Here is a 26,598-nt window from a genome sequence, read left to right on the forward strand (position 1 = left end):
CGCCCCAAGGGACACCAGGGGACACCGGAGCGGCTCCTTGGCACCTTTATTGGGCACCAACCCCCGCGGTGGCACAGGGGTGGCACAGGGGGCACAGGTGGGTCCGCAGGGTGGCACGGGGGGGGGCAGTGGTGACCCCAGGGTGGCACGGGGGGGGTCCCCAGGTACTCCCAGGTGCCCAGGGGGTGCCCAGGGTGTGCCAGGTTCTCAGGGGGTGCCCCCAGTGTGCCAGGTTCAGGGGGTGTCCAGGTTGTTTCAGGGGGTGCCCCCAGGGGGTGCCAGGCCCAGGGGGTGCCCAGGTGGCTCAGGGGGTGCCCCAGGTGTGCCAGGCACTCAGGGGGTGCCCAGGGGCTCAGGGGGTGCCCAGGGGGTGCCCAGGGGCTCAGGGGGTGCCCCCACACTCTCAGGAGGTGCCCCCAGGTGTGCCAGGCTCTCAGGGGGTGCCAGGCCCAGGGGGTGCCAGACTCAGGGGGTGCCCCCAGGTGTGCCCAGGAGCCCCAGGAGGTGCCCAGGCTCTCAGGGGATGCCCCCAGGGGGTGCCCCCAGGCTCTCAGGGGGTGCCCAGGGGGTGCCCAGGGGGTGCCAGGCTCAGGGGGTGCCCAGCTGTGCCAGGCTCTCAGGGGGTGCCCAGGGTGCCCCCAGCTGTGCCAGGCTCTCAGGGGGTGCCCAGCTGTGCCAGGCTCTCAGGAGGTGCCCCCAGCTGTGCCAGGCTCTCAGGAGATGCCCCCAGCTGTGCCAGGCTCTCAGGAGATGCCCCCAGGTGTGCCAGGCTCTCAGGAGATGCCCCCAGGTGTGCCAGGCTCTCAGGGGGTGCCCAGCTGTGCCAGGCTCTCAGGGTGCCCCCTTTGCCCCCCGTCGGTTCCCGCGCCGGGCGAAGCTGAAGCTCTGCAGGGGATTGGCGGAGCCGCGGGGCTGCGGGAACGGGGGGGGAGGGGTGAGGGGGGGATTTGGGGGAATGAGGGGGGATTTGGGGGGAATTGGGGAAGATTGAGGGAGATTTGGGGGGGTTTGGGGGGGATTTGGGGCATTGGGGGGATTTGGGGGTTCGGGAAGGATTTGGGGAGATTTGGGGGGGATTTGGGGGGGATTGAGGGGGGACTGAGGGAGATTTTGGGGGGATTTGGGGCTTCTGGGGGGATTTTGGGGTTCAGGGATTTGGGGGATTTGGGGGGGAATTCAGGGAGAATTTGGGGGATTTTGGAGGAATTTTGGGGGTGGAATTTGGGATGGAATTTGGGGGATTTTGAGGATGGAATTTGGGACATTTTATGAGGGAATTTGGGAGAATTTGGGAGGGAATTTGGGGGATTTTTGGAGGGAATTTGGGGAATTTGGGGAGGGAATTTGGGGGATTTTGGGAGGGAATTTTGGGATGGAATTTTGGGGATTTTGAGGAGGGAATTTGGGGAATTTGGGAGATTTTGGGAGGGAATTTGGGGAATTTTTTAGGAATTTTGGGTCCCTCACCTTCTTCCCCCCTCGGGGCCATTTCCTCTTTTTGGGGTTGGGGTCGGCGATGCCGCGCAGGCTGGGGGGCACTGGGGGGCACAAAGGGGTCAGAGCACCCCAAAATTGCCCCAAAATTTCCCCAATTCCCACCCCAAACCCCAATTTCCCCAAGTTTCCCTTTTTCTTCCACAAATTTTCAATTTTCCCGCGCATTTTTCCCAATTTCCCTCTTTTTTTGCCCCATTTTTGGATACTCGGGTAGGGCTGAAGCTGCTCCCAGTTCCCCATTTTTACCCCAAAATCTCAAATTTTTCCCCCAAATTTCAAATTATTCCCCATTTTTTCTCCAAATTTCAACTTTTCCCCCATTTTTCCCCAAATTTCAACTTTTCCCTGTTTTTCCCCCGATTTGCCCCTTTTTTGCCCCATTTTTGGGTACCCAGGTACTCGGGCACATGGGGCTGATCCCATTCCCAGTTCCCCATTTTTCTCCCAAAATCTCAATTTTTTTTCCCCAAAATCTCAAATTTTTTCCCATTTTTTCCCTGTTTTTTCCCCAAATTTCAACTTTTTCCCCGTTTTTTCCCCAAATTTCAACTTTTTTCCCATTTTTTCCCCATTTTTCCCAATTTCCCCCTTTTTTGCCCCATTTTTGGGTACCCAGGTACTCGGGCACATGGGGCTGATCCCATTCCCAGTTCCCCATTTTTACCCCAAAATCTCAATTTTTTTCCCCATTTTTTCCCCAAAATCTCAAAATTTTCCCATTTTTCCCCCAAATTTCATCTATTTTCCCATTTTTCCCTGTTTTTTCCCCAATTTCCCCCTTTTTTGCCCCATTTTTGGGTACCCAGGTACTCGGGCACATGGGGCTGATCCCATTCCCACTTCCCCATTTTTCCCTTAAAATCTCAATTTTTTCCCCATTTTTTCCCCGTTTTCCCCCCAAAATTTCAAATTATTCCCCATTTTTTCCCCAAATTTCAACTTTTTTTTCCATTTTTTCCCATTTTTTCCCTATTTTCCACCTTTTTTTTGGCCCCATTTTTGGGTACCCAGGTACTCGGGCACATGGGGCTGATCCCATTCCCAGTTCCCCATTTTTCCCCCAAAATCTCAATTTTTCCCCATTTTTTCCCCATTTTTCCCCCAAAATCTCAATTTTTTTCCCATTTTTTCCCCGTTTTTTCCCCAAATTTCATCTATTTTCCCATTTTTCCCATTTTGTCCCAATTTCCCCCGTTTTTGCCCCATTTTGGTACCCAGGTACTCGGGCACATGGGGCTGATCCCATTCCCAGTTCCCATTTTTCCCCCAAAATCTCAATTTTTTTCCCCAAAATCTCATTTTTTCCCATTTTTTCCCCGTTTTTTCCCCAAATTTCATCTATTTTTCCCATTTTTTCCCAATTTTCCCCTTTTTTGCCCCATTTTGGTACCCAGGTACTCGGGCACGTGGCCCATGTGTGGCTGCACATTTGCTGGGTGCAGGGGCCGGTCGTGCCTCAGAGCCTGCAGGTCCCGGGGATTGTCCTCAAAATACACCTGGAATTCATTAATTAACCATTAATTAACCCTTAATTAACCCTTAATTAATCCTTAATTGAAAATTAATCAGTAATTTGTTAATTGCAGCACGGAAATCCCTCCCCCAAAATGGCAAAAATCAGGTTAAAATTGAGGGGTTGTGGAGGAAAATCCCAAAAAAATTTGGGGTTTTTAATCCAAATTTTAGGGCTTTTTATAAAAATTTTGGGGTTTTTTAATACAAATGTTGGGGTTTTTTAATCCAAATTTTGGGGGGTTTATCCCAATTTTGGGGTTTTTTATCCCAATTTTGGGGTATTTTTAATCCAAATTTTGGGGAGTTTTTTATCCCAATTTTAGGTATTTTTAACCCCATTTTTTAAAGCATCCATCTTAATTTTTGTGGGGTTTTTTATCCCCATTGAGGAGGTTTTTATCCCCATTTTAGGGTTTTTTAAGTCCCAATTTTGGGTTTTTTCCCAGTTTTGGGGTCTCACCTTGAGCTTCTCGGAGTTGAGCAGCTCCTGGCGCAGCTCCCGCAGCCGCGCCTCGCGCACGGCCTGCTTGGTGACGGCGCGCATGGCGTCCTGGGGACATTGGGGACATTAATGACATCATTGGGGACATTGGGGACAGTAATGACATCATTGGGGACATTGGGGACATTGGGACAGGCCTGCTTGGTGACGGCGCGCATGGCGTCCTGGGGACATGGGGACATTGGGGACATTAATGGGGACAGTAATGACATCATTGGGGACAGGCCTGCTTGGTGACGGCGCGCATGGCGTCCTGGGACAGCAATGGGGACATTGGGGACAGTAATGACATCATTGGGACATTGGGGACAGGCCTGCTTGGTGACAGCGCGCATGGCGTCCTGGGGACATTGGGGACATTGGGGACATTTATGGGGCATTGGGGACATCAATGACATCATTGGGGACATTGGGGACAGGCCTGCTTGGTGACAGCACACATGGCGTCCTGGGGACATCATTGGGGACATGAATGGGACACTGGGGACAGCAGGGCCAGGCCTGTCCCCTCAATGTCCCCTGCTGTCCCCTCACCCGGCAGCGGTACCGCAGCGTCTCGATCTCCTCCATGCGGAACTCGTAGGGCTGCAGCATCGACTGCCCGTTCTCTGTGGGGACATTGGGGACACGTCAGCGTCACCCAGTGTCACCTCAGCGTCACCCCAGTGTCCCCAAACCCCCCCGGTGTCCCCAGTGCCACCTGCTGCCAGCGTGTCCTCGATGCGCCGCAGCCCCTCCAGCTCGTCGGGCAGTGCCAGCGTCAGCGCCGTGCCAGGGCTGTCCCCACGCGCCGTCCTGGGGACAGGGACACCGTGGGGACAGGGACAGGACACAGGGACCATGGGGACACCCATGGGGACAGGGACACCGTGGGGACACCGTGGGGACAGGGACAGGACACAGGGACCGTGGGGACACCCATGGGGACAGGGACACCGTGGGGACACCGTGGGGACAGGGACAGGACCCAGGGACCATGAGGACACCAGGAACCATGGGGACAGGGACACTTGGACCTCCCTGGTGACCCCGTGGTGGCCCTGGTGAGCCCCTGGTGACCCTGAGGACACAGTGGTGGCCCTGGTGACCCCGTGGTGACCCTGTGGTGTCCCCAGTGTCACACCTGCCCACACGGTGGATGTAGGACAATACCGAGTTGGGGACATTGAAGTTGTGGCCCTGAGGACACAGTGGTGGCCCTGGTGGCCCTGTGGTGTCCCCCATGTCCCACCTGCCCACTCGATGGATGTACGTCTCCACCGAGTTGGGGACATTGAAGTTGTGGCCCTGAGGACACAGTGGTGGCCCTGGTGACCCTGTGGTGTCCCCGTGGTGACCCTGGTGTCCCCGTGTCCCACCTGCCCACTCGATGGATGTACGTCTCCACCGAGTTGGGGACATCGAAGTTGATGACGGCGGCGACGTTCTGGAAATCGATGCCACGAGAGACCCCGAACTCGGGGTCCTGGGGACACGGCGGGGGCTGTCCCTTCTTGTCACCCTTCTTGTCACCCTTCTTGTCACCTTTCCTGGGGGCACATGGGGACAGTCAGGGACAGGGGGACACCGCAGGGACTGTCCCTTCCTGTCACCCTTGCTCCCCACACCATGGGGTCAGGGACATGGGCCCCAGTCTCCATCCCACCCACTGTCCCTGCTGTCCCCAGCGCCATCCCCAGTGTCCCCAAGATGTCCCCAAGATGTCCCCAGGCTGACCTGGCTGTCCCCAGTGTCCCCATTCTGACCTGGCCGTGCCCCCCCTGTGCTGACAGTGCTGGCTGTGCCCTGGCTGTCCCCAATGTCCCCAGTGCCACCCCACTGTCCCCAGTGTCCCCATTCTGACCTGGCCATGCTCTGGCTGTCCCCACTGTCCCCAGTGTCCCCAATGTCCCCATTCTGACCTGGCTGTCCCCAGTGCCACCCTGCTGTCCCCAGTGTCCCCAGTGCCACCCCAATGTCCCCAGTGTCCCCAATGTCCCCATTCTGACCTGGCCGTGCCCCCCCTGTGCTGACAGTGCTGGCTGTGCCCTGGCTGTCCCCAATGTCCCCAGTGCCACCCTGCTGTCCCCAATGTCCCCAGTGCCACCCCAGTGTCCCCATTCTGACCTGGCTGTCCCCAGTGCCACCCCACTGTCCCCAATGTCCCCATTCTGACCTGGCCGTGCCCAGTGCCACCCCAATGTCCCCAGTGCCACCCCATTGTCCCCATTGTCCCCATTCTGACCTGGCTGTCCCCAGTGCCACCCCAATGTCCCCACTGTCCCCAGTGTCCCCATCCTGACCTGGCCGTGCCCGCCCTGCGCGGGCGGTGCCGGGGGGGCTCCGCCGGCCCCTCCTCGTCGGTGGCCACGATGTAATCGTAGAGACCCCGGTTAAACTGGGCAATGACGTGGCACCTGTGGCACAGGGACAGGGACATCACCCCAGCGTCACCCGGGACAGCCCAGTGCCACCGGGCACCTGGACACGAGTGGGAATTCAATGCACAAATGGAAATTCCAACAAATCCCACCCCATAAATCCCACCCCATTCTTTCCTCTCAGAAACCACTGGGATCAGGTGAAAACCCAGGAATTTGGGACTCAAATGCCAATTCCCACAAATCCCACACCATAAATCCCATAAATCCCACCAGGACTCACCAGGATCTCACAGGCAGGAGCGGGCTGAAGACTCAGTGAGAACTCAAATGGGAATTCCCATAAACTCCATCCCATAAATCCCACCCCATTGTCTCCCCTCAGAAACCACTGGGATCAGGTAAAAACCTGATGGCAATTCCCACAAACCCCACAAACCCCTCATACTCACCGTGAGCAGGCGGGCAGCTGCGGGTTGAGGGCACAAAGGACAATTCCCACAATTCCCACAATTCCCACAATTCCCACAAACCCCATAAACCCCACAAACCCCTCATACTCACCGTGAGCGGGCGGGCAGCTGCGGGTTGAGGGCACAAATGGCAATTCCCACAAACCCCACAAACCCCATAAATCCCAACAGGCCTCACCGCGAGCGGGCGGGCAGCTGCGGGTTGAGGGCGCAGGCCGCGATCCCGAACTGCTCCAGGAAGAGCTTGAGGCGGAAGGCGCGGGCCAGGCTGCCCACGAAGAGCAGCGCCCGCCCCCGCAGCAGCCGCAGCTTCAGCAGCGCCGCCAGCAGCAGGAACTTGTCCTCCTCGGTGGGGCAGCGCAGCTGGAACTGCTGCAGCTGCGAGCTGCCGGGGAGACGGGGCTCTGGAGGGAGAATATGGACCTGGAATGGGGAGATTTGGGGTTAAAAACCTGAAATTGGGGATTGGGAACTGCTGCAGCTGCGAGCTGCCGGGGAGACGGGGCTCAGGGGGCAGGATATGGACCTGGAATTGGGGGATTTGGGGTTAAAATCCCATGGGGTACTGCCAAATCCCAAACTCTGTACTGGGAACTGCTGCAGCTGCGAGCTGCCGGGCAGACGGGGCTCGGGGGGCAGGATATGGACCTGGAATGGGGAGATTTGGGGTTAAAAAACTGAAATTGGGGATTGGGGAACTGCCAAATCCCAAATTGGGCATTGAGGATTGGGGAACTGCTGCAGCTGGGAGCTGCCGGGCAGACAGGGCTCGGGGGGCAGGATATGGTCCTAAAATTGGGGAATTTGGGGTTAAAATCCCATGGGGAACTGCCAAATCCCAAATTGGGGATTGGGAACTGCTGGGGAGAAGGGGTTCGGGGAGCAGAACATGGACCTAAAATTGGGGAATTTGGGGTTAAAATCCCAAAATTGGGCATTGGGGATTGAGGAATTGCTGCAGCTGGGAGCTGCCGGGGAGACGGGGCTCGGGAGGGAGGATATGGACCTGGAATTGGGGGATTTGGGGTTAAAAACCTGAAATTGGGGATTGGGAACTGCCTAGGAGTCGGGGCTCGGGGGGCAAGACATGGATCTGGAATTGGAGGATTTGGGGTTAAAAACCTGAAATTGGGGATTGGGAACTGCCTGGGAGATGGGGCTCAGGGGGAGAACATAGACCTGGAATTGGGGAATTTGGGGTTAAAATCCCAAAATGGGAGGGAGAATATGGACCTAAAATTGGGGGATTTGGGGTTAAAATCCCAAAATTGGGGGACTGGAAACTGCCCGGGAGAAGGGGCTCGGGTGGGAGAATATGGACCTGGAATTGGGGGATTTGGGGTTAAAATCCCATGGGGAACTGCCAAATCCCAGATTGGGAACTGGGGAACTGCTGCAGCTGCGAGCTGCCTGGGAGACGGGGCTCGGGGGGCAGGATATGGACCTGAAATTGGGGAATTTGGGGTTAAAAACCTGAAATTGGGGATTGGGAGCTGCCCAATCCCTGGGAGACGGGGCTCGGGAGGGAGGATATGGACCTGAAATTGGGGAATTTGGGGTTAAAATCCCATGGGGAACTGCCAAATCCCACACTGGGTATTTGGGGTTAAAAACCTGAAATTGGGGATTGAGAACTGCCTGGGAGATGGGGCTCGGGAGGGAGAATATGGACTTAAAATTGAGGGATTTGGGGTTAAAATCCCAAAATTGGGGATTGGGACCTGCCTGGGAGATGGGGCTCGGGGGTGAGAACATGGACCTGGAATGGGATTTGGGGTTAAAACCCTGAAATTGGGGATTGGGAACTGCCTGGGATTCGGGGCTCGGGGGGCGGGACTTGGACCTAAAATTGAGGGATTTGGGGTTAAAAACCTGAAATTGGGGATTAGGAACTGGAATTCCCAGAGAATCTGGGGTCAGGATCCCAAAATGGGAACTGGGAACAACTGGGAGCAGCTCTGGGGACAGAACCCGCACCTGGAATGGGATTTGAGGTCAGGAATAGGAAATGGGGGGTTTGTGTTTCAGTGTGGAACCCCCAGGCCTCACCCCAGAGCCCCCAAAATGTCCCAAAATCGCCCCAAATTCCTCACGGGGTTGTGCAGCACCAGCTCCTGCAGCGCCTCCAGCTCGGGGTTCAGGGTGGCCGACACCAGCAGGGCCTGGTAGATCTTGGGCATGTGGCTGGGGGGGCACGGGGGGTCAGGGGCACCCCAAAACCATCCAGGGCACCCCAAAACCACCCAGAACACCCCAAAACCGCCCAGAACACCCCAAAACCGCCAAAAATATCCCAAAACTGCTCAGAACCCCCATAACCCTTCAGTGCCCCAAAAAAACCTTAAAGACCCCAAGATCCTGGTGCCCCCCAAATCCTCAGTGCGCCCTGAAATGTCAAAACCTCCTCCAGTGTCCCCCAAAACCTCTCAGGGAGCCCCAAAACCCTCAGTGCCCCCCAAAATCTCTCAGAGAACCCCAAAACCTTAAAGACCCCAAAGCCTTCAGTGTCCCCTCCCTGTCCCTGGTGTCCCCCCCATTGTCCTCTCAGTGTCTTCTCCCTGTCCCTTCCATGCTCCCCTGGGTGTCCCCTCCCTGTCCCCACCAAGTGTCCCATCCTTGTCCCCTGTGTCCCCCCATGTCCCCAGTGTGTCCCCAAGGTGTCCCCACCAGAGCAGGGCGCGGATGTCGTCCCCGAAGCCGAAGGACAGCAGCAGATCGGCCTCATCCAGCACCAGCACCTCCAGCCAGGGCCGCAGTGCCAGGCTGTGCCCGGCCACGTGTGCCAGGACACGGCCCGGGGTGCCCACCACGATGTCCGGCTGCTCCATCAGCACCGGCCTGGGGACATCCAGGGGGTCAGGGGGGCTTGGGGACATCGAGGGGACAGCCAGGGAGGGGTCAGGGCCAGGCTGTGCCCATCCAGGTGTGCCAGGACACGTCCAGGTGTGCCCACCACAGTGCACCAGCCTGGGGACACAGGGGGGCAGGTCAGGGACCCCAGGGAGGGTCAGGGGACACTGGGTGGCTCAGGGGACCCCAGGGTGGCTCTGGGGACACCGGGTGGCTTTAGGGACCCCAGGGTGGCTCTGGGGACACCGGGTGGCTTTAGGGACCCCAGGGTGGCTCTGGGGACACTGGGTGGCTTTAGGGACCCCAGAGTGGGTCAGGGGACCCCAGGGTGGCACAGAGGACCCCAGGGTGGCACAGGGTGGCACTGACCGCTGCTCGGCGAGGTCCGAGTGGCCGCAGAGCTCGGCCACGCGCAGCTGGCGGGCGCAGAAGGCGGCCAGGCGGCGCAGGGTGTGCCCGACCTGCCGTGCCAGCTCCGCAGAGGGCACCAGCACCAGCGCCCGCACGGCCTGCGGCACGGCTGGGGACGCCTGGGGACACGGGGGGACAGCGGGGTCACGGGGGGACAGCGGGGTCAGCCCCAGTTCCCCCAGTACCCCCAGTTCCCCCCAGTATTCCCAGTTCCCCCCAGTATCCCCAGTACCTCTTTGATGCTCAGCAGTTTGTGCAGCACGGGCAGCCCCAGTTCCCCCCAGTACTCCCAGTATTCCCAGTATCCCCAGTTCCCCCAGTATCCCCAGTTCCTGCCAGTATCCCCAGTTCCTGCCAGTATCCCCAGTTCCCCCAGTTTCCCCAGTTCCCCCAGTATCCCCAGTATCCCCAGTACCTCTTTGATGCTCAGCAGTTTGTGCAGCACGGGCAGCCCCAGTTCCCCCCAGTATCCCCAGTTCCCCCAGTATTCCCAGTTTCCACAGTACCTCTTTGATCCCCAGCACTTTGTGCAGCACGGGCAGACCCAGTTCCCCCCAGTATTCCCAGTATCCCCAGTTCCCCCCAGTATTCCCAGTTCCCCACAGTATCCCCAGTGCTCCCAGTTCCCCCCAGTATCCCCAGTGCTCCCAGTTCCCCCCAGTATTCCCAGTTCCCCCCAGTATCCCCAGATCCCCCCAGTACCTATTTGATGCTCAGCAGTTTGTGCAGCAGGGGCAATCCCAGTTCCCCCCAGTATCCCCAGTTCCCCCAGTATTCCCAGTTCCCCCAGTATTCCCAGTCCCCCAGTATTCCCAGTTCCCCCCAGTTCCCCCAGTACCTCTTTGATGCTCAGCAGTTTCTGCAGCACGGGCAATCCGTACGCTCCCGTTTTCCCAGACCCGGTCCTGGCCCGGGCCAGCAGATCCCGGCCCTCCAGGGCCAGCGGGATGGCGCGGGCCTGGATGGCCGTGGGCACTGCCCAGCCCAGCTCCGCCACCGCCTGCGGGCACAGAGCTCGGTGCCACCTCGGGGACACCACAATGGTGCCAGTCCCGGTGCCACCCCCTCCCCATGGGGACAATCTCCGGTGTCCTCTCAGACCCCCCCCATCCCTGAAGGGATTCCAATGTCCCCTCCCCTCAGAGGGATCCCAATGTCCCCGTGCCCTCAGAGGGTCCCCAGAGCGACCCCACAACTCCCCACGCCACCCCGGTGTCCCCATCCCTTCTTCCCCCAAATCCTCCCCTCAGAGGGATCCCTTACCCCTCACGGAACCCCGGCGATGGCTGCCCTCCCAATCCCCCGCTCTGCCCGGCCAAACTCCCCTCCCGCTCCCGTTGCGCTCACCCTCAGCAGCCGCCCGTCCAGCCCCATGTGCTCGAACCGCTTCGCCTCCATCTCTGCCGCCATCTTGGCCCCGCCGCGCACGCACTTCCGGTCTCGCGGCCCCGCCCACCGACACTTCCGGCGCACGCGCAGAGCGCCGCCATGGCGGCTGAGGGCGCCCCCTGACGGAGGAGGACCCACAGCATCCCCGACACCCCAAAATCCGCCCCGGGATCGATTTTTGGGGTGAAAACGGCCGGGTTTGAGCAGCAGCTGAATGCCTGCAGCGCCACGACCCCCTTCCCACCCCAAAACGAACCGACAACTCTTGGTGGAACAAAAAAAACCTTTATTTCCCCCCTCAAAAAAACCACCTTGGGGGGTGGCGCCTTTCTCTGCTCCCTCCATGGCAAGCAGGGCACCCCAAAATCCACAGGGAGCACCCCAGGGTGGGTGGGATGAGTTTGGGGTCCCTCCCCAGCAACCTGGGATGGGTTTGGGGTGCCAGAAGGGAGTGAGGGACCCTCCCCAGCACCCCAAAGTGCGTGGGATGGGTTTGGGGGTCCCTCCCCAGCACCCCAAGGTGGGTGGGATGAGTTTGGGGGTCCCTCCCTAGCACCCCAAGGTGGGCGGGATCCCCCCATTACAGGATTAGGAGTGGATTTTGGGGATCCCTCTGGGATTAGGCTTGCTTTTGGGGTGCTCCCCAAGCTGAGGGTGAAGTTTGGGGCACACCCTGGGATGGGGGTGGATTTTGGGGTGTCTTTTTGGGGGTTGGGGTCGGTTTTGGGGTGCCCCCCGAGGGGATTTTGGGGGGCTAGACGAGTTTCTTGGCCTCGAAGAAGCTCTTGAGGTGCCGCATCTGCCAGAGGCCGGTGAGGATGAGGATGACGGTCTGGGCGATGGACCACCAGAGCACGCGCTGGTTGGTGCTCTCGCTCGTCATGCGGAACCGCTCCTCCCGGTACTGAGGGGAAAACCCCAAAGATTCACCCCAAAACCCCAAAGATTCACCCCAAAATCCCAAAGATTCACCCCAAAATCCCATAAATCCACAGAAAAATCTCATGAATCCACACCAAAATCCCAAAATTCTACCCCAAAACCCCACAGAATGGCTGTGGCTGGTTGGTGCTCTTGCTCGTGATGTGGAACCGCTCCTCCCAGTACTGAGGGGAAAACCCCAAAGATTCACCCCAAAATCCCAAAGATTCACCCCAAAATCCCACAAATCCACCCCAAAGCTGCAGGTGCACCACAAAATCCCAAATATCTACCCCAAAACCCCACATGAATTCACCCCAAACTCTTAGATTGACCCAAAAATCCCATGAATTCAACGCCATAAATTCACCCCAAAACCCTACAGACTGACCCCAAAACCCTGATAATTCCACCTAAAACCCCATAAATTCACCCCAAAACCCCATAAATTCACCCCAAAACCCCAAAACCCCATAAATCCACCCCAAAACCCTGTGAATTCCACCCAAAACCCTACAGATTGACCTCAAAACCCATGAATTCTACCCCATGAATTCACCCCAAAACCCCAAAGACTGACCCCAAAACCCTGTGAATTCCACCTAAAACCCCATAAATTCACCCCAAAACCCCAAAACCCCATAAATTCACCCCAAAACCCTGTGAATTCCACTTAAAACCCCAAAAAAATTCCCACTGAAACCTCACAGATTGACCCCAAAACCCTCCATGAATTCACCCCAAAACCTTTCAGATTGACCCTAAAATCCCATTAATTCACCCCCAAAACCCCATAAATCTGCCCCAAAACCCCATAAACCTCCCCCAAAACCCCATAAACCTCCCCCAAAACCCCATAAATCTGCCCCAAACCCCCCTGGTGCCCCCGATGCCCGCGGTTTGACCCCGAAAGGTGCCCACCTACCCTCTGGTAGTTCTGCTCCTTCTGGATCTGCTCCACCTGGTCGAGCAGCTGGCGCGCGCGGAGCTGCAGCTCCGTCAGCTTGTCCTTGGCGGCGATCTCGGGGTAGTTGTTGGTGTGCTCGCCCACCTGGATGTCCAGGTGCACCCGCTGCGGGACAGGGCACGGGCTGGCACCAGGGCTGGCACCAAATGGATCCAACCATGGCACCAAGCATGGCCCCAGTAATGCCATCAACCATGGATCCGACCATGGATCCGACCATGGATCCAACCATGGCACCAACCATGAGTAGTTGTTGGTGTGCTCGCCCACCTGGATGTCCAGGTGTACCCTCTGCGGGACAGGGCACAGGCTGGCACCAAGGCTGGCACCAAATGGATCCAACCATGGCACCAAGCATGGCGCCAGTAATGCCACCAACCATGGCATCAACCATGGATCCAACCATGGATCCAACCATGGCACCAATGATGGCACCAACCATGAGTAGTTGTTGGTGTGCTCACCCACCTGGATGTCCAGGTGTACCCGCTGCGGGACAGGGCACGGGCTGGCACCGCGGCTGGCACCAACCATGGCACCAAACATGGCCCCAATTATGGCCCCAGTAATGCCACCAATATGGCACCAATGATGGCTTCAGCCACAGCATCAACCATGGTCCAACCATGGCACCAACCATGAGCAGTTGTTGGTGTGCTCGCCCACCTGGATGTCCAGGTGTACCCTCTGTGGGACAGGGCACAGGCTGGCACCAAGGCTGGCACCAACCGTGGCACCAAGCATGGCCCCAGTAATGCCATCAACCATGGATCCAACCATGGATCCAACCATGGCACCAGCCATGAGTAGCTGGTGTCCTCGCCCACCTGGATGTCCAGGTGCACCCTCTGCAGGACAGGGCATGGGCTGGCACCAAGGCTGGCACCAACCATGGATCCAACCATGGCACCAACCATGGCCCCAGTAATGCCATCAACCATGGATCCAACCATGGCACCAACCATGAGTAGTTGTCGGTGTGCTCGCCCACCTGGATGTCCAGGTGCACCCTCTGCAGGACAGGGCATGGGCTGGCACCAAGGCTGGCACCAAATGGATCCAACCATGGCACCAAGCATGGCCCCAGTAATGCCACCAATATGGCACCAATCATGGTTCCAACCATAGCACCAATGATGGCACCAACCATGAGTAGCTGTTGGTGTGCTCGCCCACCTGGATGTCCAGGTGTACCCTCTGTGGGACAGGGCACGGGCTGGCACCAGGGCTGGCACCAACCATGGCACCAAATATAGCCCCAACCATGGCCCCAGTAATGCCGCCAATATGGCACCAATGATGGCACCAACCATGAGTAGTTGTTGGGGTGCTCGCCCACCTGGATGTCCAGCTGGCACCACGGCTGGCACCAAGCATGGCGCCAGTAATGCCATCAATATGGCACCAACCATGGTTCCAACCATAGCAACAATCATGACTCCAGTAATGGCACCAACCATGGCTCAAACCAACCATGGCACCAACCATTACTGGTGCCAACCATGGCTCCCAACCATGGCACAACCATGGTCCAAGCGTGGCACCAGCCATGGATCCAACCATGGCTCCAATCATGGCACCAACCACGGCTCCCAAACATGGCATTGGTAATGGCTCAAACCATGGCACCAACCATGGATCCAGCCGTGTAATGGTGCCAACCATGGCACCAACCATAGCACCAACCATGGCATCAATCATAGCAACAACCTTGGCACTAACCATGGCACCAGTAATGGCACCAACCATGGCACCAACCATGGATCCATCCAGGGCACCAGCAATGGAACCATCAATGGCACAGCCATGGGTAGGGCATGGGGCTCCCCCAGGGCTGTGCCAGGGCCATCCCCAAGGATGTCTCAGGGCTATGCCAGGCTGTGCCAGGGCATCATTACCAGCTTGCCCCCGGCGAACAGCGCCATGCGGGTGGAGTTGGAGTGCAGGCAGATCTGGTGCTCGCCCGGCGTGTGCGACGTGAACGTGAAGCGCCCCTCGGAGCCGTACTGCCGCGACATCACCACCTGTGCCAACGTGGGACACTGTCAGGGCCGTGGGCACGGCTATTGGCACCACCTGTGCCAACGTGGGACACTGTCAGGGCCGTGGGCATGGCTATTGGCACCACCTGTGCCAACGTGGGGACAGAGTCAGGGCCGTGGGCACGGCTATTGGCACCACCTGTGCCAATGTGGGGACAGAGTCAGGGCCATGGGCACGGCCACTGGCATCCCGCGGGGGCACTGTCAGGCCATGGCACTGGCATCCCATGGGGACACTGTCACTCCCCTGGGCACTGGGGCACAGCCTGGGGAATGCCCAAACGCCCCCTGCCAAAGACCTCTCCCCATGCCCAAGGGATGCCCAGGGACCCTCCCCGTGCCCACGAGGTGCCCAAGCCCCCCTCACCTTTCCGTCGGGGTCCTTGACCTCCACGTGCATGCCCAGCCCGGGGGTGGAGGGCAGGAAGGACTCGGACTGTTTGTCCCACAGCTGCGTCCGGTAATTGCCTGGCACGGAGCGGGCACAGGGCTCGGAGCCGACCCCCGTGCCCGGTGGTTCCTCCCGCTCCCCCCCCCGCCAATCCCTCAGTGGTTCCCCCCGCTCCCCGCCAATCCCCCCGGTGGTCTCTCCCATTCCTACCCCGCCATTCCCGGTGGTCTCTCCCGCTCCCCCCTCACGCCCCCGGCCATTCCCGGTACTCCCCGCCGCCGCCCGCACCGATGACCATGGTCTCGTCGGGGATCTCCTCGATGAAGCAGCGCTTCTCGGTCTCTCCGATGTGGAAGTAGAGCCCGTGCGCGCCCCAGCCCAGCAGCAGCACCGCGGCCATCGCCGCCCTCATCGCATCCCACAGCGCCGCCATGATTCCTCCCTCCCGCCCACCGGGGGCGCTCTGCGCATGCGCCAGAGCCTCACCCTGCTCAACTCGCATGCGCCGCACTCTCAGCGCAGGCTCTGCACACGCGCAGTGTGGCCCTCACCGCCGTGTCTCGCACTGCGCATGCGCAACACCCACGGCCACTCAGGGCTCCCCACGCCGCCCGTGTGCTTCCCGCAGCTCCCGCAGCGCGCATGCGCGTTCTCCGCCGCGGTGGCGCAGCGGGGAGGACGCCGCTCTCTCGCTGCTAAGCTCACGAGTTCGAGCCCCGCCACAGCCATCGCGGGGGTCGCGGTGTCCCCACGCGTGTCACGCTGTCACCTTCCCCCCCCCGCCATGTGTCCCCTTGTTTGTCACCCCGCGGGGATGCTGAGCAATGGCGGGGGCGGGGCGCGCCCTTCTCAGCAGTGTGGCAACACCGGCAACTTCCTCCCTTCCTCTCCGCCGCCCGCAGCGTCCGGAGCCGGGGGTCCCACTGGAACCGGGGGTAGCACCGGAGCCGGGGGTGTCACAGCGGAGGCAGGGGCGTCACACGAGCCGGGGGACCCAGAGGAGCCGGGGTCGCACCGGAGCCGGGGTTCCCAGCGGAACAGGGGGTCCTACAGGAACCGGGGGTCTCACCGGAGCCGCGGTCGCACCGGAGCCGGGGTCCCAGCAGAAGCGGGGGTCCCATGGGTGAGCGCTGCCCGGGGACCCCGCGCACGGCCCGGAGGGGACACGGAGCGCCCGGCACGGCCGGTGCCACCGGGAGGGGTCCCCAAGGCTCGGGGAGCGCGGGCAGGGGGCGCGGGGGGCTCCGCGTGGCCGCCCTCAGCCTCGCCCTCCTCTTCCTCCGCGCAGAGGCCGAAGGCTTCGCCCTCTGCCACGCGCCCGCGCTGCAGACCAAGGTGTTCCAGTACCGGTAAGGGACGGCCCGGGGGCGGCGGGGACAGCGGCGGTGGCGTGGGAGCGGGGGTGGCACCGAGCGGTGGCACCGCTGTCCCCGCTTTGCCCGCCAGGCTGTGGGACGTGAACCAGCGCTCGCTGTACCTGCGCGATGACCAGCTGGTGGCCGGGCACCTGCAGGGCGCCAACGCCGCGCTGGAAGGTGTGACACGGGGACGCGCTTGGGGACGCGCGCGGGGGCAGCCGCGGGGACGCGCGCTGAGGGTCCCCGTGTCACCCACCCACCCACCCACCCGCAGAGAAAGTGTTCTGGGTGCCCAACCGAGCCCTGGAGCCCGCGCGGCTGCCGGTGATCCTGGGGATCCGCAGCGGCTCCCGCTGCCTCCGCACCGAGCGCGGCCCCGCCGGAGAGCCCCGGCTGCGGCTGCAGGTGCGGACAGCGGGGACAGCGGGGAGAGCGAGGGGACAGCGAGGGGACAGCGAGGGGACAGCGGGGAGAGCGAGAGGACAGCGGGGACAGTGTAGGGAGAGCGCGGGGACAGCGCGGGGACAGCGCGGGGACGGGGACACTGTGGGAATGGGGACACCAGGGATGGTGACATTGAGAAGATGGAGATACCAAGGGGGTGGGGACACTGCAGGGACATGGGAGGGAAGGGGATGGGGACATCACAGGGACACCTAAAGAGATGGGGACACCGTGTGGGTGGTGATGAGGATGGGGACACGAAAGTTTTGGGGAGGGGACACGGGGACCTCAGGGGTGGGACATTGTGGGGTGGGGACACAGGGACCGCGGGGACTGTGGGCATGGGGACACGGGGACTGCGGGCATGGGGACACGGGGACTTCAGGAGTGGGACATTGCGGGGTAGGGACACCAGGACCGCGGGCATGGGGACCTCGGGGATGGGGACATTACAGGCAGTGCCCACACCGCACCATACCCTTGGCACACTGCCCCCGTGGTGCCCGCGGTGCCCGGGCGCTGTCCCCGCGGGTGACACGGCGCTGTCCCCGCAGGACGTGGACATCCGGGAGCTGCCCCGCGCCGGTGACAGCGCCGCCGCCTTCACCTTCTTCCGCTCCTACCGGGACGGGCTGTGGCGCTTCGAGTCGGCCGCGCACCCCGGCTGGTTCCTGTGCACGTCCCCGCGCGGCCACCAGCCCCTGGCGCTCTGTCGCCACCGCGATGTCACCTCCAACCTGCTCGACTTCTACTTCCAGCTCTGCTGAGCGGGGACCCGGGGTGGTGGCATCTTCCTGGGGAGGGTGGCATCACCCCTAGAACGGTGACATCTTCCTGGGGAGGGTGGCATCACCCCCAGGACGGTGACATCCCTCTGGAGAGGGTGGCATCACCCCCAGGACGGTGACATCCCTCTGGAGAGGGTGGCATCACCCCCAGGACGGTGACATCCCCCTGGGGAGGGTGGCATCGCCCCCAGGACGGTGACATCTTCATCCCAGGGTGGTGACATCTTCCTGGGGAGGGTGGCATCACCCCTAGAACGGTGACATCCCCCTGGAGAGGGTGGCATCACCCCCAGAGTGGTGACATCTTCATCCCAGGGTGGTGGCATCTTCCTGGCGAGGGTGGCATCTCGACATCCCCCTGGGGAGGGTGGCATCTCCAGGCGTCTGTCCCCCATTCCCTGTCCCCCAGGGTGGTGACATCTTCATCCCAAGGCGGTGACATCCTCCTGGAGAGGCTGGCATGCCCCCCAGCATCGGCGACATCTTGCCCAGGACGGTGCCATCCATCCTGGACCGTGCCATCCCCCCTTGCTCCGGGGCGGTGCCACCCCCTTGGGGACAGCGACATCCGTCCCCCGGTGTGGTGCCACTCCCTCGGGGCGGTGCCATCCCCTTGGGGACAGCGACATCCCCTTGGGGACAGCGACATCGCCCTGGGGACAGCGCCATCCTGCCCGGGCTCCGGTGCGCGAATAAAGCGATGCGGATGGCAGCGGTGCCCGAGTGTGGGTGGTGGCACACGGGTGGTGGCACACGGGTGGCAGGGCGGGGCTGGTGGCCCCGCTGGATGTGTCACCGCCGCGGAGTGGCCGCTCTTGCGCCACCCGAGCGATGGGGACAGAACGGGACGTCCCCAACGGGCGGGGGTGGCGCGGGCCCTTCCCGGATGCTGCGGGGCGGCACGGGGACAGCGCGACACGGGGGACACGGAGGGGACACTGAGGGGACATGGGGGACAGCGCGACACGGGGGACACTGAGGGGACATGGGGGACAGCGCGACACGGGGGACACGGAGGGGACACGGAGGGGACATGGGGGACAACGCGACACGGGGGACACTGAGGGGACATGGGGGACAGCGTGGGGACAGCGCGACACGGGGGACACTGAGGGGACACGGAGGGGACATGGGGGACAGCGTGGGGACAGCGCGACACGGGGGACACTGAGGGGACATGGAGGGGACATGGGGGACAGCGTGGAGACAGCGCGACACGGGGGACACTGAGGGGACAGCGTGGGGACAGCGCGACACGGGGGACACGGAGGGGACATGGGGGACAACGCGACACGGGGGACATGGAGGGGACACGGAGGGGACATGGGGGACAACGTGGGGACACCGCGACACGGGGGACACTGAGGGGACAGCGCGACACGGGGGACACTGAGGGGACATGGGGCACAGCACGACACGGGGGACACTGAGGGGACAGCGTGGGGACAGCGTGACACAGGGGACAGGGGGCACACGGGGTGTGGGGACAGGGAATGGGGGACAATAGGGACAGGGATGGTGGCATTTGGAGGACACGTCATCATGGGGACAGGGGGCACACGGGAACGTGGGGACAGGGAGTGGGGGACAGTAGAGACAGGGGACATGGCACTTTGGGGACAGGTCACCATGGGGACAAGGCACACAAGACCTTGGGGACTGGGGATGTGGGACCTTGGGGACAGAGCTCACAGGGCTTTGGGGACAAGGGACACGGGGATGGGACACTGGGGACACTGGGGACAAGCATGTGGGAGTTTGGGGACAAGGGACACGGGGATGGGACACAGGGGTTAACAGCACCCTGGGGACAACACTCATGGTGACAATGGTGACACGGCGATGGCACCACAGGGACAGGGCACCATGGCACAGGGGACAGGCCTGGCACAGGGGACAGGCCTGGCACAGGGGACATCCCCGCCATGGTGGCCGTGAGCAGCACTGGGGACGCTGGCAGCAGGTGGCATTTCGCCATCGCTCGGTGTCATTGTCACTGTCACCTCCCCTGCCAATTACTGGGACGGGTTCTGTCCCCGCCCTGCCCGGCTCCATAAAGGCGCTGTCACCTGCGGGGACATGGGACAGGATCCCGGGAGGTGACACATCCACGGTGCCACCTGTGCCACCTGTGCCACCATCTCGGCAGGCCCAGCCATGTCACACACATCCAGAGCTGCCCTCAGGTGAGTGGGGACAGCGTGGGGACAGCGTGGGGATGGCATGGGGACATCACGGGGACAAGGCAGGGACAGCGCTGTCCCCTGCCTCGCGCCCCGGCAGTGTCACCTCCCCGGTGTCACCTGCCCTGACCCCTCTGTCCCCACAGAAGGACACCCCGGGGACACCCTCTGGTCATGGGGGACAGCGGGGACACGGCCGAGGGCGTCACCGACCCCGACATGGTGGCCTTGTTCGACGACTTCCTGGGGAAAGGTGGGTGCAGGTGTCCCCGTGTCCCTGTCCGTGTGTCCTCGTCCCCGTGTCTCCGTGTCCCCTGTCCCTGTGATGTCCTCATGTGCCACACCCTCTGGGTGTCCCCTCTGTGTCCCCACAGCCCCATGTCCTTGTGGTGCTCCCATGTCCCCACGTCCCCCCGTCCATCCCTGTGTCCCCATGTCCCCATGTCCCCACGTCCCCCTGTCCATCCCTGTGTCCCCATGTCCCTGTGTCCCCACGTCCCCCCATCCATCCCTGTGTCCCCACCTGTCAGTCCCTCTGTCCCTGTGTCCCACCTGTCCATCCCACTGTCCCCGTGTCCCCGTGTCCCACCTGTCTGTCCTTGTGTCCCTGTGTCCCATGTCCCCCTGTCCATCCACATGTCCCCCATGTCCCACCTGTCTGTCCCCGTGTCCCGTGTCCTTACCCATCCATCCCTGTGTCCCACCTGTCCATCCCGCTGTCCCCATGTCCCACCTGTCTGTCCCCATGTCCCTGTGTCCCATGTCCTTACCTGTCTGTCCCTGTGTCCCACCTGTCCATCCTGATGTCCCCGTGTCCCCCCTGTCTGTCCCCATGTCCCCGTGTCCCATGTCCTTACCTGTCCATCCCTGTGTCTCACCTGTCCATCCTGCTGTCCCCGTGTCCCCATGTCCCATGTCCTTACCTGTCCATGCTGCTGTCCCCGTGTCCCCATGTCCCACCTGTCCGTCCCCATGTCCCATGTCCCCGTGTCCTTACCTGTCCATCCCGCTGTCCCCATGTCCCACCTGTCTGTCCCCATGTCCCCATGCCCCATGTCCTTACCCATCCATCCCTGTGTCCTCACCTGTCCATCCCCGTGTCCCCGTGTCCCACCTGTCCATCCCCGTGTCCCACCTGTCCATCCCCGTTTCCCACCTGTCCGTCCCCGTGTCCCCAGAGGTGACGGAGCCCATCAAGGAGGTGACACCGGCGTCACAGCCGCAGCCGTACCACTACGTGCTGCGGGACACGGAGCAGCAGGGGCTGTGCCTGCGCCACGGACACCTGGTGGCCACCAGCCTGCAGGGGGCCAACGCCGCCCTGGAAGGTGGGTGGCACCCGGGGGGTGACAATTCATGGGTGACAATCCGTGGGTGGCACCTGGGGATAGCGGTGACACTGCAGGGGTGGCACCTGGGGGGTGACAATCTGTGGGTGACAATCCGTGGATGGCACCTGGGGACAGGGTGACACTGCATGGGTGGCACCTGGGGGGTGACAATCTGTGGGTGACACCTGGGGACAGCGGTGACACTGCATGGGTGATATCTGGGGGGTGACAATCTGTGGGTGACAATCCATGGGTGGCACCTGGGGGGTGACAATCTGTGGGTGACACCTGGGGGGAAACAGGGGTGACAATCCATGGGTGACACTGCCAATGGGTGACAATCCATGGGTGTCCCTCTGGTGGCCACCAGCCTGCAGGGGGCCAATGCCGCCCTGGAAGGTGGGTGACATCTGAGGGGTGACAATCTGTGGGTGACACCCGGGGGGTGACAACCTGTGGGTGACAATCCATGGGTGACACCTGGGGGGACAGGGGTGACACTGCAGGGGTGACACTGCCAATGGGTGACAATCCATGGGTGGCACCTGGGGATAGCGGTGACACTGCAGGGGTGACAATCCATGGGTGACACTCCATGGGTGTCCCTCTGGGGTGACAAGGGTGACACTCCATGGGTGACACCCCGGGGACACAGCGGTGACACCCTGGGGGTGACAAGGGTGACACTCCATGGGTGACACCCCGGGGACACAGCAGTGACACCCCGTGTCCCACAGAGCCCATCAGCGTTGTCCCCAACCGGCACCTGGAGCGCCGGCGCAGTCCCCTCATCGTGGGCATCCGCGGTGGCACCCGCGCCCTGTCCTGTGGCACCGGCCCCGAGCCCCGGCTGAGCCTGGAGGTGACACGGGGGGACATGGGGGTGGCACAGGGGTGGCACAAGGGCTGGGGGTGACACGGGGTGACCCAATGTGGGGCTGTGGGGACACAAAGGTGGCACAAGGCCAAGGTGGGACAGCTCGTGCTGGGTCAATCCAAGATGGGTCAACTCAAGGTGGGTCAATCAAGGTGGGGACATCCAGAGATGGTTGGGACACAAAAATGGGTCAATCCAAGGTGGACAACCCAAGGTTGGTCAATCAAGGTGGGTCAACCCAAGGTGGGCAACCCAAGGTGGGTCACTCCAAGGTGGGTCAATCAAGGTGGGGACACCCAGAGATGGTTGGGACACAAAAATGGGTCAATCCAAGATGGGTCAACTCAAATTGGGTCAATGCAGGTGGGCAACTCAAGGTGGGTCAATCAAGGTGTGTCAACTCAAATCGGGTCAATCCAGGTGGGTCAACTCAAGGTGGGGACATCCAGAGATGGTTGGGACACAAAAATGGGTCAGTCCAGGTGGGTCAGTCAAGGCGGACAACTCAAGGTTGGTCAGCTCAAGGTGGGTCAATGCAGGGTGGTCAATCCAAGGTGGGGCAATCAAGGTGGTCAATCCAAGGTGGGGCAATGCAAGGTGGTCAGTCCAAGGTGGTCAATCCAAGGTGGGTCAATGCAAGGTGGTCAATCCAAGGTGGGGCAATCAAGGTGGTCAGTCCAAGGTGGGTCAATGCAAGGTGGTCAATCCAAGGTGGTCAATCCGAGGTGGGTCAATGCAAGGTGGTCAATCCAAGGTGGGGCAATGCAAGGTGATCAGTCCAAGGTGGGTCAATGCAAGGTGGTCAATGCAAGGTGGTCAATCCAAGGTGGGGCAATCAAGGTGGGGACATCCAGAGGTGGTTGGGACCCAAAGATGGGTCAATCCGAGGTGGACAACCCAAGGTGGGTCAGCTCAATTTGGGTCAGCTCAATTTGGGTCAATCCAAGGTGGGGACATCCAGACGTGGTTGGGACAACGTGCTGGTTTGACCAGGAAGTGGGAATGCTGTGGTCAAACCAATGGGTGCTCAGATTTTGGTGGCTCAGCCCAAGGTGGAGAACCCAAGATGGACATCCTGGGCAGGGCCACCCCAAGGTGTGGTGGGCACCCAGGGCTAGGTCAGCCCAAGGTGGAGCACCCGGGAGTGGCGTCACCCCAAAGCGATGCCAACCTGGAGGCGGGGTCACCAGGAAGTGGGGATTCCCCAGGGCGGGGCAATGATGGCATCACCTGGGGGTGTGGTCACCTGGGGGTGTGGTCCTGATGTTGTTGTCATCTGGAGATGGGGGTTCCTTGAGGTGGGGACACCTGGGCATGGGGACACCTGCAGATGGGGTCACTTGGAGGTGGGGTCACCTGGAGGTGGGGACACTTGGGGATGGGGACACCTGGAGGTGGAGTCACCTGGAGGTGGGGTCACCTGGGGATGGGGACATTTGGAGATGGGGACACTAGGAGGGACACTTGGAGATGGTGCCACCTGCAGATGGGGGTTCCTTGAGGTGATGTCACCTGGGGATGGTGACACCTGCAGATGGGGTCACCTGGAAACCGGGTCCGCGTGGGTTCCTCGAGGTGGTGCCACCTGCAGGTGGCCGTTCCCTGAGGTGACGCCACCCGGCCGCCACTGTCCCCATGTGGTGCCACCATTTTGTGTCCCCTGCCCGGCAGGACGTGGGGCTGCTGGATCTGTTCTCGGGGGACAAGGACAGGGCCCTGCCCTTCACCTTCTACAAGACCTTCGGGGGCTCCACGCACACCTTCGAGGCCGCCGCCTTCCCCGGGCTCTTCCTCAGCACGGCCCCGGAGCAGCCGCTGGGCCTGGCCCCGGGCGCCACGGCCTTCTACCTGCGCCGCAAGTGACACCTGGGGACATCCCTGCGGCTGGGGACATCCATGGTGCCACCACCACCTTCTACATCATGGGACATCCATCATGGGACATCATCACTGCCACGGCCTTCTACCTGCGCCGCAAGTGACACCTGGGGACATCCATGGTGCCACCATGGCCTTCTACCTGGGCCGCAAGTGACACCTGGGGACATCCCTGGGGCTGGGGACATCCATCATGGGACATCCATCACTGCCACGGCCTTCTACCTGCGCCGCAAGTGACACTTAGGGACGTCCATGGGGCTGGGGACATCCATGGTGCCACCACCACCTTCTGCATCTGGGGACATCCATCATGGGGACATCCATGGGATTGGGGACATCCATCATGGGACGTCCATCACTGCCACCGCCTTCTACCTGCACCACAGGTGACACCTGAGGACATCTGGGATTGGGGACATCCCTGGTGCCACCACCACCTTCTACATCTGGGGACATCCATCATGGGGACATCCATGGGATTGGGGACATCCATCATGGGACATCCATCACTGCCACGGCCTTCTACCTGCGCCGCAAGTGACACCTGGGGACATCCGGGATTGGGGACATCCATGGTGCCACCACCACCTTCTACCTGCGCCGCAAGTGTCACCTGGGGACATCCATGGGATTGGGGACATCTGGGATTGGGGACATCCATCACTGCCACCGCCACCTTCTACATCTGGGGACATCCATGGGACTGGGGACATCCATGGTGCCACCACCACCTTCTACCTGTGCCGCAAGTGACACCTGGGGACATCCAGGACTGGGGACATCCATGGTGCCACCACCACCTTCTACATCTGGGGACATCCGTGGTGCCACCACCGCCTTCTACCTGCGCCGCAAGTGGCAGTGCCACCAACCAGGGACACCCATGGTGGAAGGACATCCAGAGCTTGGGGACATCCAGAGCTTGGGGACATCTGTGGGCGAGGGGACACCCAGGGCTGCTGTCACTGCCCTGTCAATAAAGCGCCATCTGCTGGTGTCACCTGGTGGGTGCGACCTGTGGGGACAGGGCGGGTCCGCGGCAGGACAGGACCCTCCTTTTGGGGTCAGAATGGTCCTTTTTGGGGTCAGAGTGCTCCTTTTGGGGTCAAAATGCTCCTTTTTGGGGTCAGAGTGCTCCTTTTTGGGGTCAGAGTGCTCCTTTTTGGGGTCCAGAACCCCCTTTTGGGGTCAAAACCCTTTTTTGGGGTCAGAATCTTACTTTTTAGGGTCCGGAACCTCCTTTTATGGTCAAAATCCTTTTTAGTGGCGCTCAGGACCCTCCCCCCGTCAGCCCCGCCCCTTCCCTTCAATTAGGGGGCGTGGTCTAGCTTGATGGGCGTGTCTCTCAACCAACAGCCATCAAACCCCTCCCCTTATGGGCGTGACCATCACAGACCACGCCCCAATCATGTCCCACAGCACGCCCCGCCCATTTCCTCATCCCGGGGGGCGTGGCCTCACTCAGAGAGGCGTGGCCTACCACAGAGGCGTGTCGTGCATACTAATGATTATCGCTCCGCCCATTGTGGGCGTGATCACACAAGACCACGCCCCCTCCCGCGCAGCGCTACCGGTAAGGGAAGGGGGAGGGGAGGGCAGGGGGCGGCCCCGGGGGGGTCCCCAAATCCCGGGGCGGGTCTGGGGGTCCCCAAAACGTCCCCGAACCCCCCCAGGACCCCCCAAACCAGGGAAACCCCCCCAAAATCCAGGGGAACCCCCAAAACTCCCGACCACGCCCCCATAACCTTTGCCCCCCCCCCCTAAAATTTGGGGTCGCCCGGAACTTTTGGGGTCCCCCCGACCCTTTTGGGGTCCCCAATAAACTTTGGGGTTCCCCTCCTGGTTTTCAGGGTCTCTTTTGGGGTCCTCTCAACTCTTGGGGTCCCCCCGGAACCCTCAAAGTTCCCCGCCCCCCCCTTTTTGGGGTCACCCGGAACTTTTGGGGTCCCCCATAAAATTTGGGGCCCCGGGCCGGATTTTGGGGTCCCGCGGGATTTTTTTGGGGTCCTGAATGGGATTTTTTTGGGGTCTCAGGTGGGATTTTTGGCGTCCCGGATTTTGCGGGGTCCGGGAGTTTCTTGGGGGGTCCCGAAGCTTTTTAAAGTTCCCGATTTTTTGGGGGGTCCGGACTTTTTTTGTGAGATCCCGGATTTTTGTTTTTTTGGGATCCCGGGAGTTTTTTGGGGTCCTGAGTGAGATTTTTGGGGTTCCCAGATTTTGTGGGGTCCGGGATTTTTTTGGGGGGTCCAGGATTTTTTTGGGGGGGTCCGCCTTTTTTTGATATCCCGTTTTTTTGGAGGTAATCCCGGGTTTTTTTTGGGGATCCCGGGTGGGATTTTTTGAGATCCCGCGGAGCTTTTTGGGGTCCTGAGTGGGATTTTTGGGCTCCCAGATTTTTTGGAGTTTGGGATTTTTTTT

General features: G+C 61.0%; 4 protein-coding genes across 10 annotated transcripts; 2 read left to right on the top strand and 2 right to left on the bottom strand.

Moving 5' to 3' along the window:
* Positions 1-29: 29 nt before the first annotated feature.
* DDX56 (DEAD-box helicase 56) lies at positions 30-11,103 on the bottom strand. Of its 4 annotated transcripts, none has more exons than XM_074559100.1 (15): positions 10,956-11,103; positions 10,447-10,608; positions 9,567-9,727; positions 9,015-9,185; positions 8,441-8,531; positions 6,526-6,770; positions 5,797-5,910; positions 4,873-5,043; positions 4,215-4,309; positions 4,049-4,122; positions 3,473-3,562; positions 2,888-2,993; positions 1,468-1,538; positions 828-912; positions 30-586 (listed from the first exon to the last, which is right to left on the bottom strand). In XM_074559100.1, the coding sequence occupies exons 1-14, from the start codon at positions 11,016-11,018 to the stop codon at positions 832-834; spliced, it is 1,695 nt and encodes a 564-aa protein (XP_074415201.1). In that variant the 5' UTR covers positions 11,019-11,103; the 3' UTR covers positions 30-586; positions 828-831. The 4 variants fall into 4 exon arrangements, with proteins under 4 accessions (XP_074415201.1, XP_074415202.1, XP_074415200.1 ...); XM_074559101.1 differs by lacking the exon at positions 30-586 and adding an exon at positions 6,938-6,995 and having other exon boundaries at positions 763-912; positions 6,526-6,712; XM_074559099.1 differs by lacking the exon at positions 30-586 and adding an exon at positions 7,760-7,791 and having other exon boundaries at positions 763-912; positions 6,526-6,738.
* Positions 11,104-11,266: 163 nt separating this feature from the next.
* Positions 11,267-15,835, bottom strand: TMED4 (transmembrane p24 trafficking protein 4). Its single transcript, XM_074559107.1, has 5 exons — positions 15,607-15,835; positions 15,295-15,395; positions 14,784-14,909; positions 12,844-12,990; positions 11,267-11,901 (listed from the first exon to the last, which is right to left on the bottom strand). Exons 1-5 carry the CDS (start codon positions 15,818-15,820, stop codon positions 11,752-11,754), a joined length of 738 nt encoding a protein of 245 aa, XP_074415208.1. The 5' UTR covers positions 15,821-15,835; the 3' UTR covers positions 11,267-11,751.
* A 90-nt stretch (positions 15,836-15,925) lies between these two features.
* Positions 15,926-18,825, top strand: LOC141731886 (interleukin-36 receptor antagonist protein-like). 4 transcript variants are annotated; one of them, XM_074559106.1, is made up of 5 exons: positions 16,309-16,441; positions 16,607-16,667; positions 16,765-16,853; positions 16,951-17,081; positions 17,675-18,825. In XM_074559106.1, exons 1-5 carry the CDS (start codon positions 16,438-16,440, stop codon positions 17,885-17,887), a joined length of 498 nt encoding a protein of 165 aa, XP_074415207.1. In that variant the 5' UTR covers positions 16,309-16,437; the 3' UTR covers positions 17,888-18,825. The 4 variants fall into 4 exon arrangements, with proteins under 4 accessions (XP_074415205.1, XP_074415204.1, XP_074415207.1 ...); XM_074559104.1 differs by having other exon boundaries at positions 15,926-16,441; positions 16,607-16,853; XM_074559105.1 differs by having other exon boundaries at positions 16,318-16,667.
* Positions 18,826-19,826: 1,001 nt separating this feature from the next.
* LOC141731932 (interleukin-36 receptor antagonist protein-like) lies at positions 19,827-24,474 on the top strand. Its single transcript, XM_074559233.1, has 5 exons — positions 19,827-20,094; positions 20,238-20,344; positions 21,270-21,419; positions 22,160-22,284; positions 23,971-24,474. The coding sequence occupies exons 1-5, from the start codon at positions 20,066-20,068 to the stop codon at positions 24,160-24,162; spliced, it is 603 nt and encodes a 200-aa protein (XP_074415334.1). The 5' UTR covers positions 19,827-20,065; the 3' UTR covers positions 24,163-24,474.
* Positions 24,475-26,598: the final 2,124 nt, after the last annotated feature.

The sequence above is a fragment of the Zonotrichia albicollis genome, chromosome 26 (assembly GCF_047830755.1).
Source record: "Zonotrichia albicollis isolate bZonAlb1 chromosome 26, bZonAlb1.hap1, whole genome shotgun sequence".
NCBI lineage: Eukaryota > Metazoa > Chordata > Aves > Passeriformes > Passerellidae > Zonotrichia > Zonotrichia albicollis.

What these genes read in the sequence shown, in the direction of transcription:
- LOC141731932 (XM_074559233.1), top strand. Translation starts at nt 20,066, where the DNA reads ATGTCACACACATCCAGAGCTGCCCTCAG. An exon ending in CGACGACTTCCTGGGGAAAG is followed by an intron (nt 20,345 to 21,269) that starts GTGGGTGCAGGT and finishes CCGTGTCCCCAG; the next exon opens with AGGTGACGGAGCCCATCAAG. An exon ending in GGCCAACGCCGCCCTGGAAG is followed by an intron (nt 21,420 to 22,159) that starts GTGGGTGGCACC and finishes CGTGTCCCACAG; the next exon opens with AGCCCATCAGCGTTGTCCCC.
- DDX56 (XM_074559100.1), bottom strand. Translation starts at nt 11,018, where the DNA reads ATGGCGGCAGAGATGGAGGCGAAGCGGTTCGAGCACATGGGGCTGGAC. An exon ending in AGCTGGTGCTGCACAACCCC is followed by an intron (nt 6,771 to 8,440) that starts GTGAGGAATTTG and finishes TCCCCATTCCAG; the next exon opens with GTCCATATTCTCCCTCCAGA. An exon ending in CAGCTGCCCGCCCGCTCGCG is followed by an intron (nt 5,911 to 6,525) that starts GTGAGGCCTGTT and finishes CCTGTGCCACAG; the next exon opens with GTGCCACGTCATTGCCCAGT.
- LOC141731886 (XM_074559103.1), top strand. Translation starts at nt 16,103, where the DNA reads ATGTGTCCCCTTGTTTGTCACCCCGCGGGGATGCTGAGCAATGGCGGG. An exon ending in CGCCAACGCCGCGCTGGAAG is followed by an intron (nt 16,854 to 16,950) that starts GTGTGACACGGG and finishes ACCCACCCGCAG; the next exon opens with AGAAAGTGTTCTGGGTGCCC. An exon ending in AGCCCCGGCTGCGGCTGCAG is followed by an intron (nt 17,082 to 17,674) that starts GTGCGGACAGCG and finishes CTGTCCCCGCAG; the next exon opens with GACGTGGACATCCGGGAGCT.
- TMED4 (XM_074559107.1), bottom strand. Translation starts at nt 15,820, where the DNA reads ATGCGAGTTGAGCAGGGTGAGGCTCTGGCGCATGCGCAGAGCGCCCCC. An exon ending in CGACGAGACCATGGTCATCG is followed by an intron (nt 15,396 to 15,606) that starts GTGCGGGCGGCG and finishes GCTCCGTGCCAG; the next exon opens with GCAATTACCGGACGCAGCTG. An exon ending in TCAAGGACCCCGACGGAAAG is followed by an intron (nt 14,910 to 15,294) that starts GTGAGGGGGGCT and finishes ACGTTGGCACAG; the next exon opens with GTGGTGATGTCGCGGCAGTA.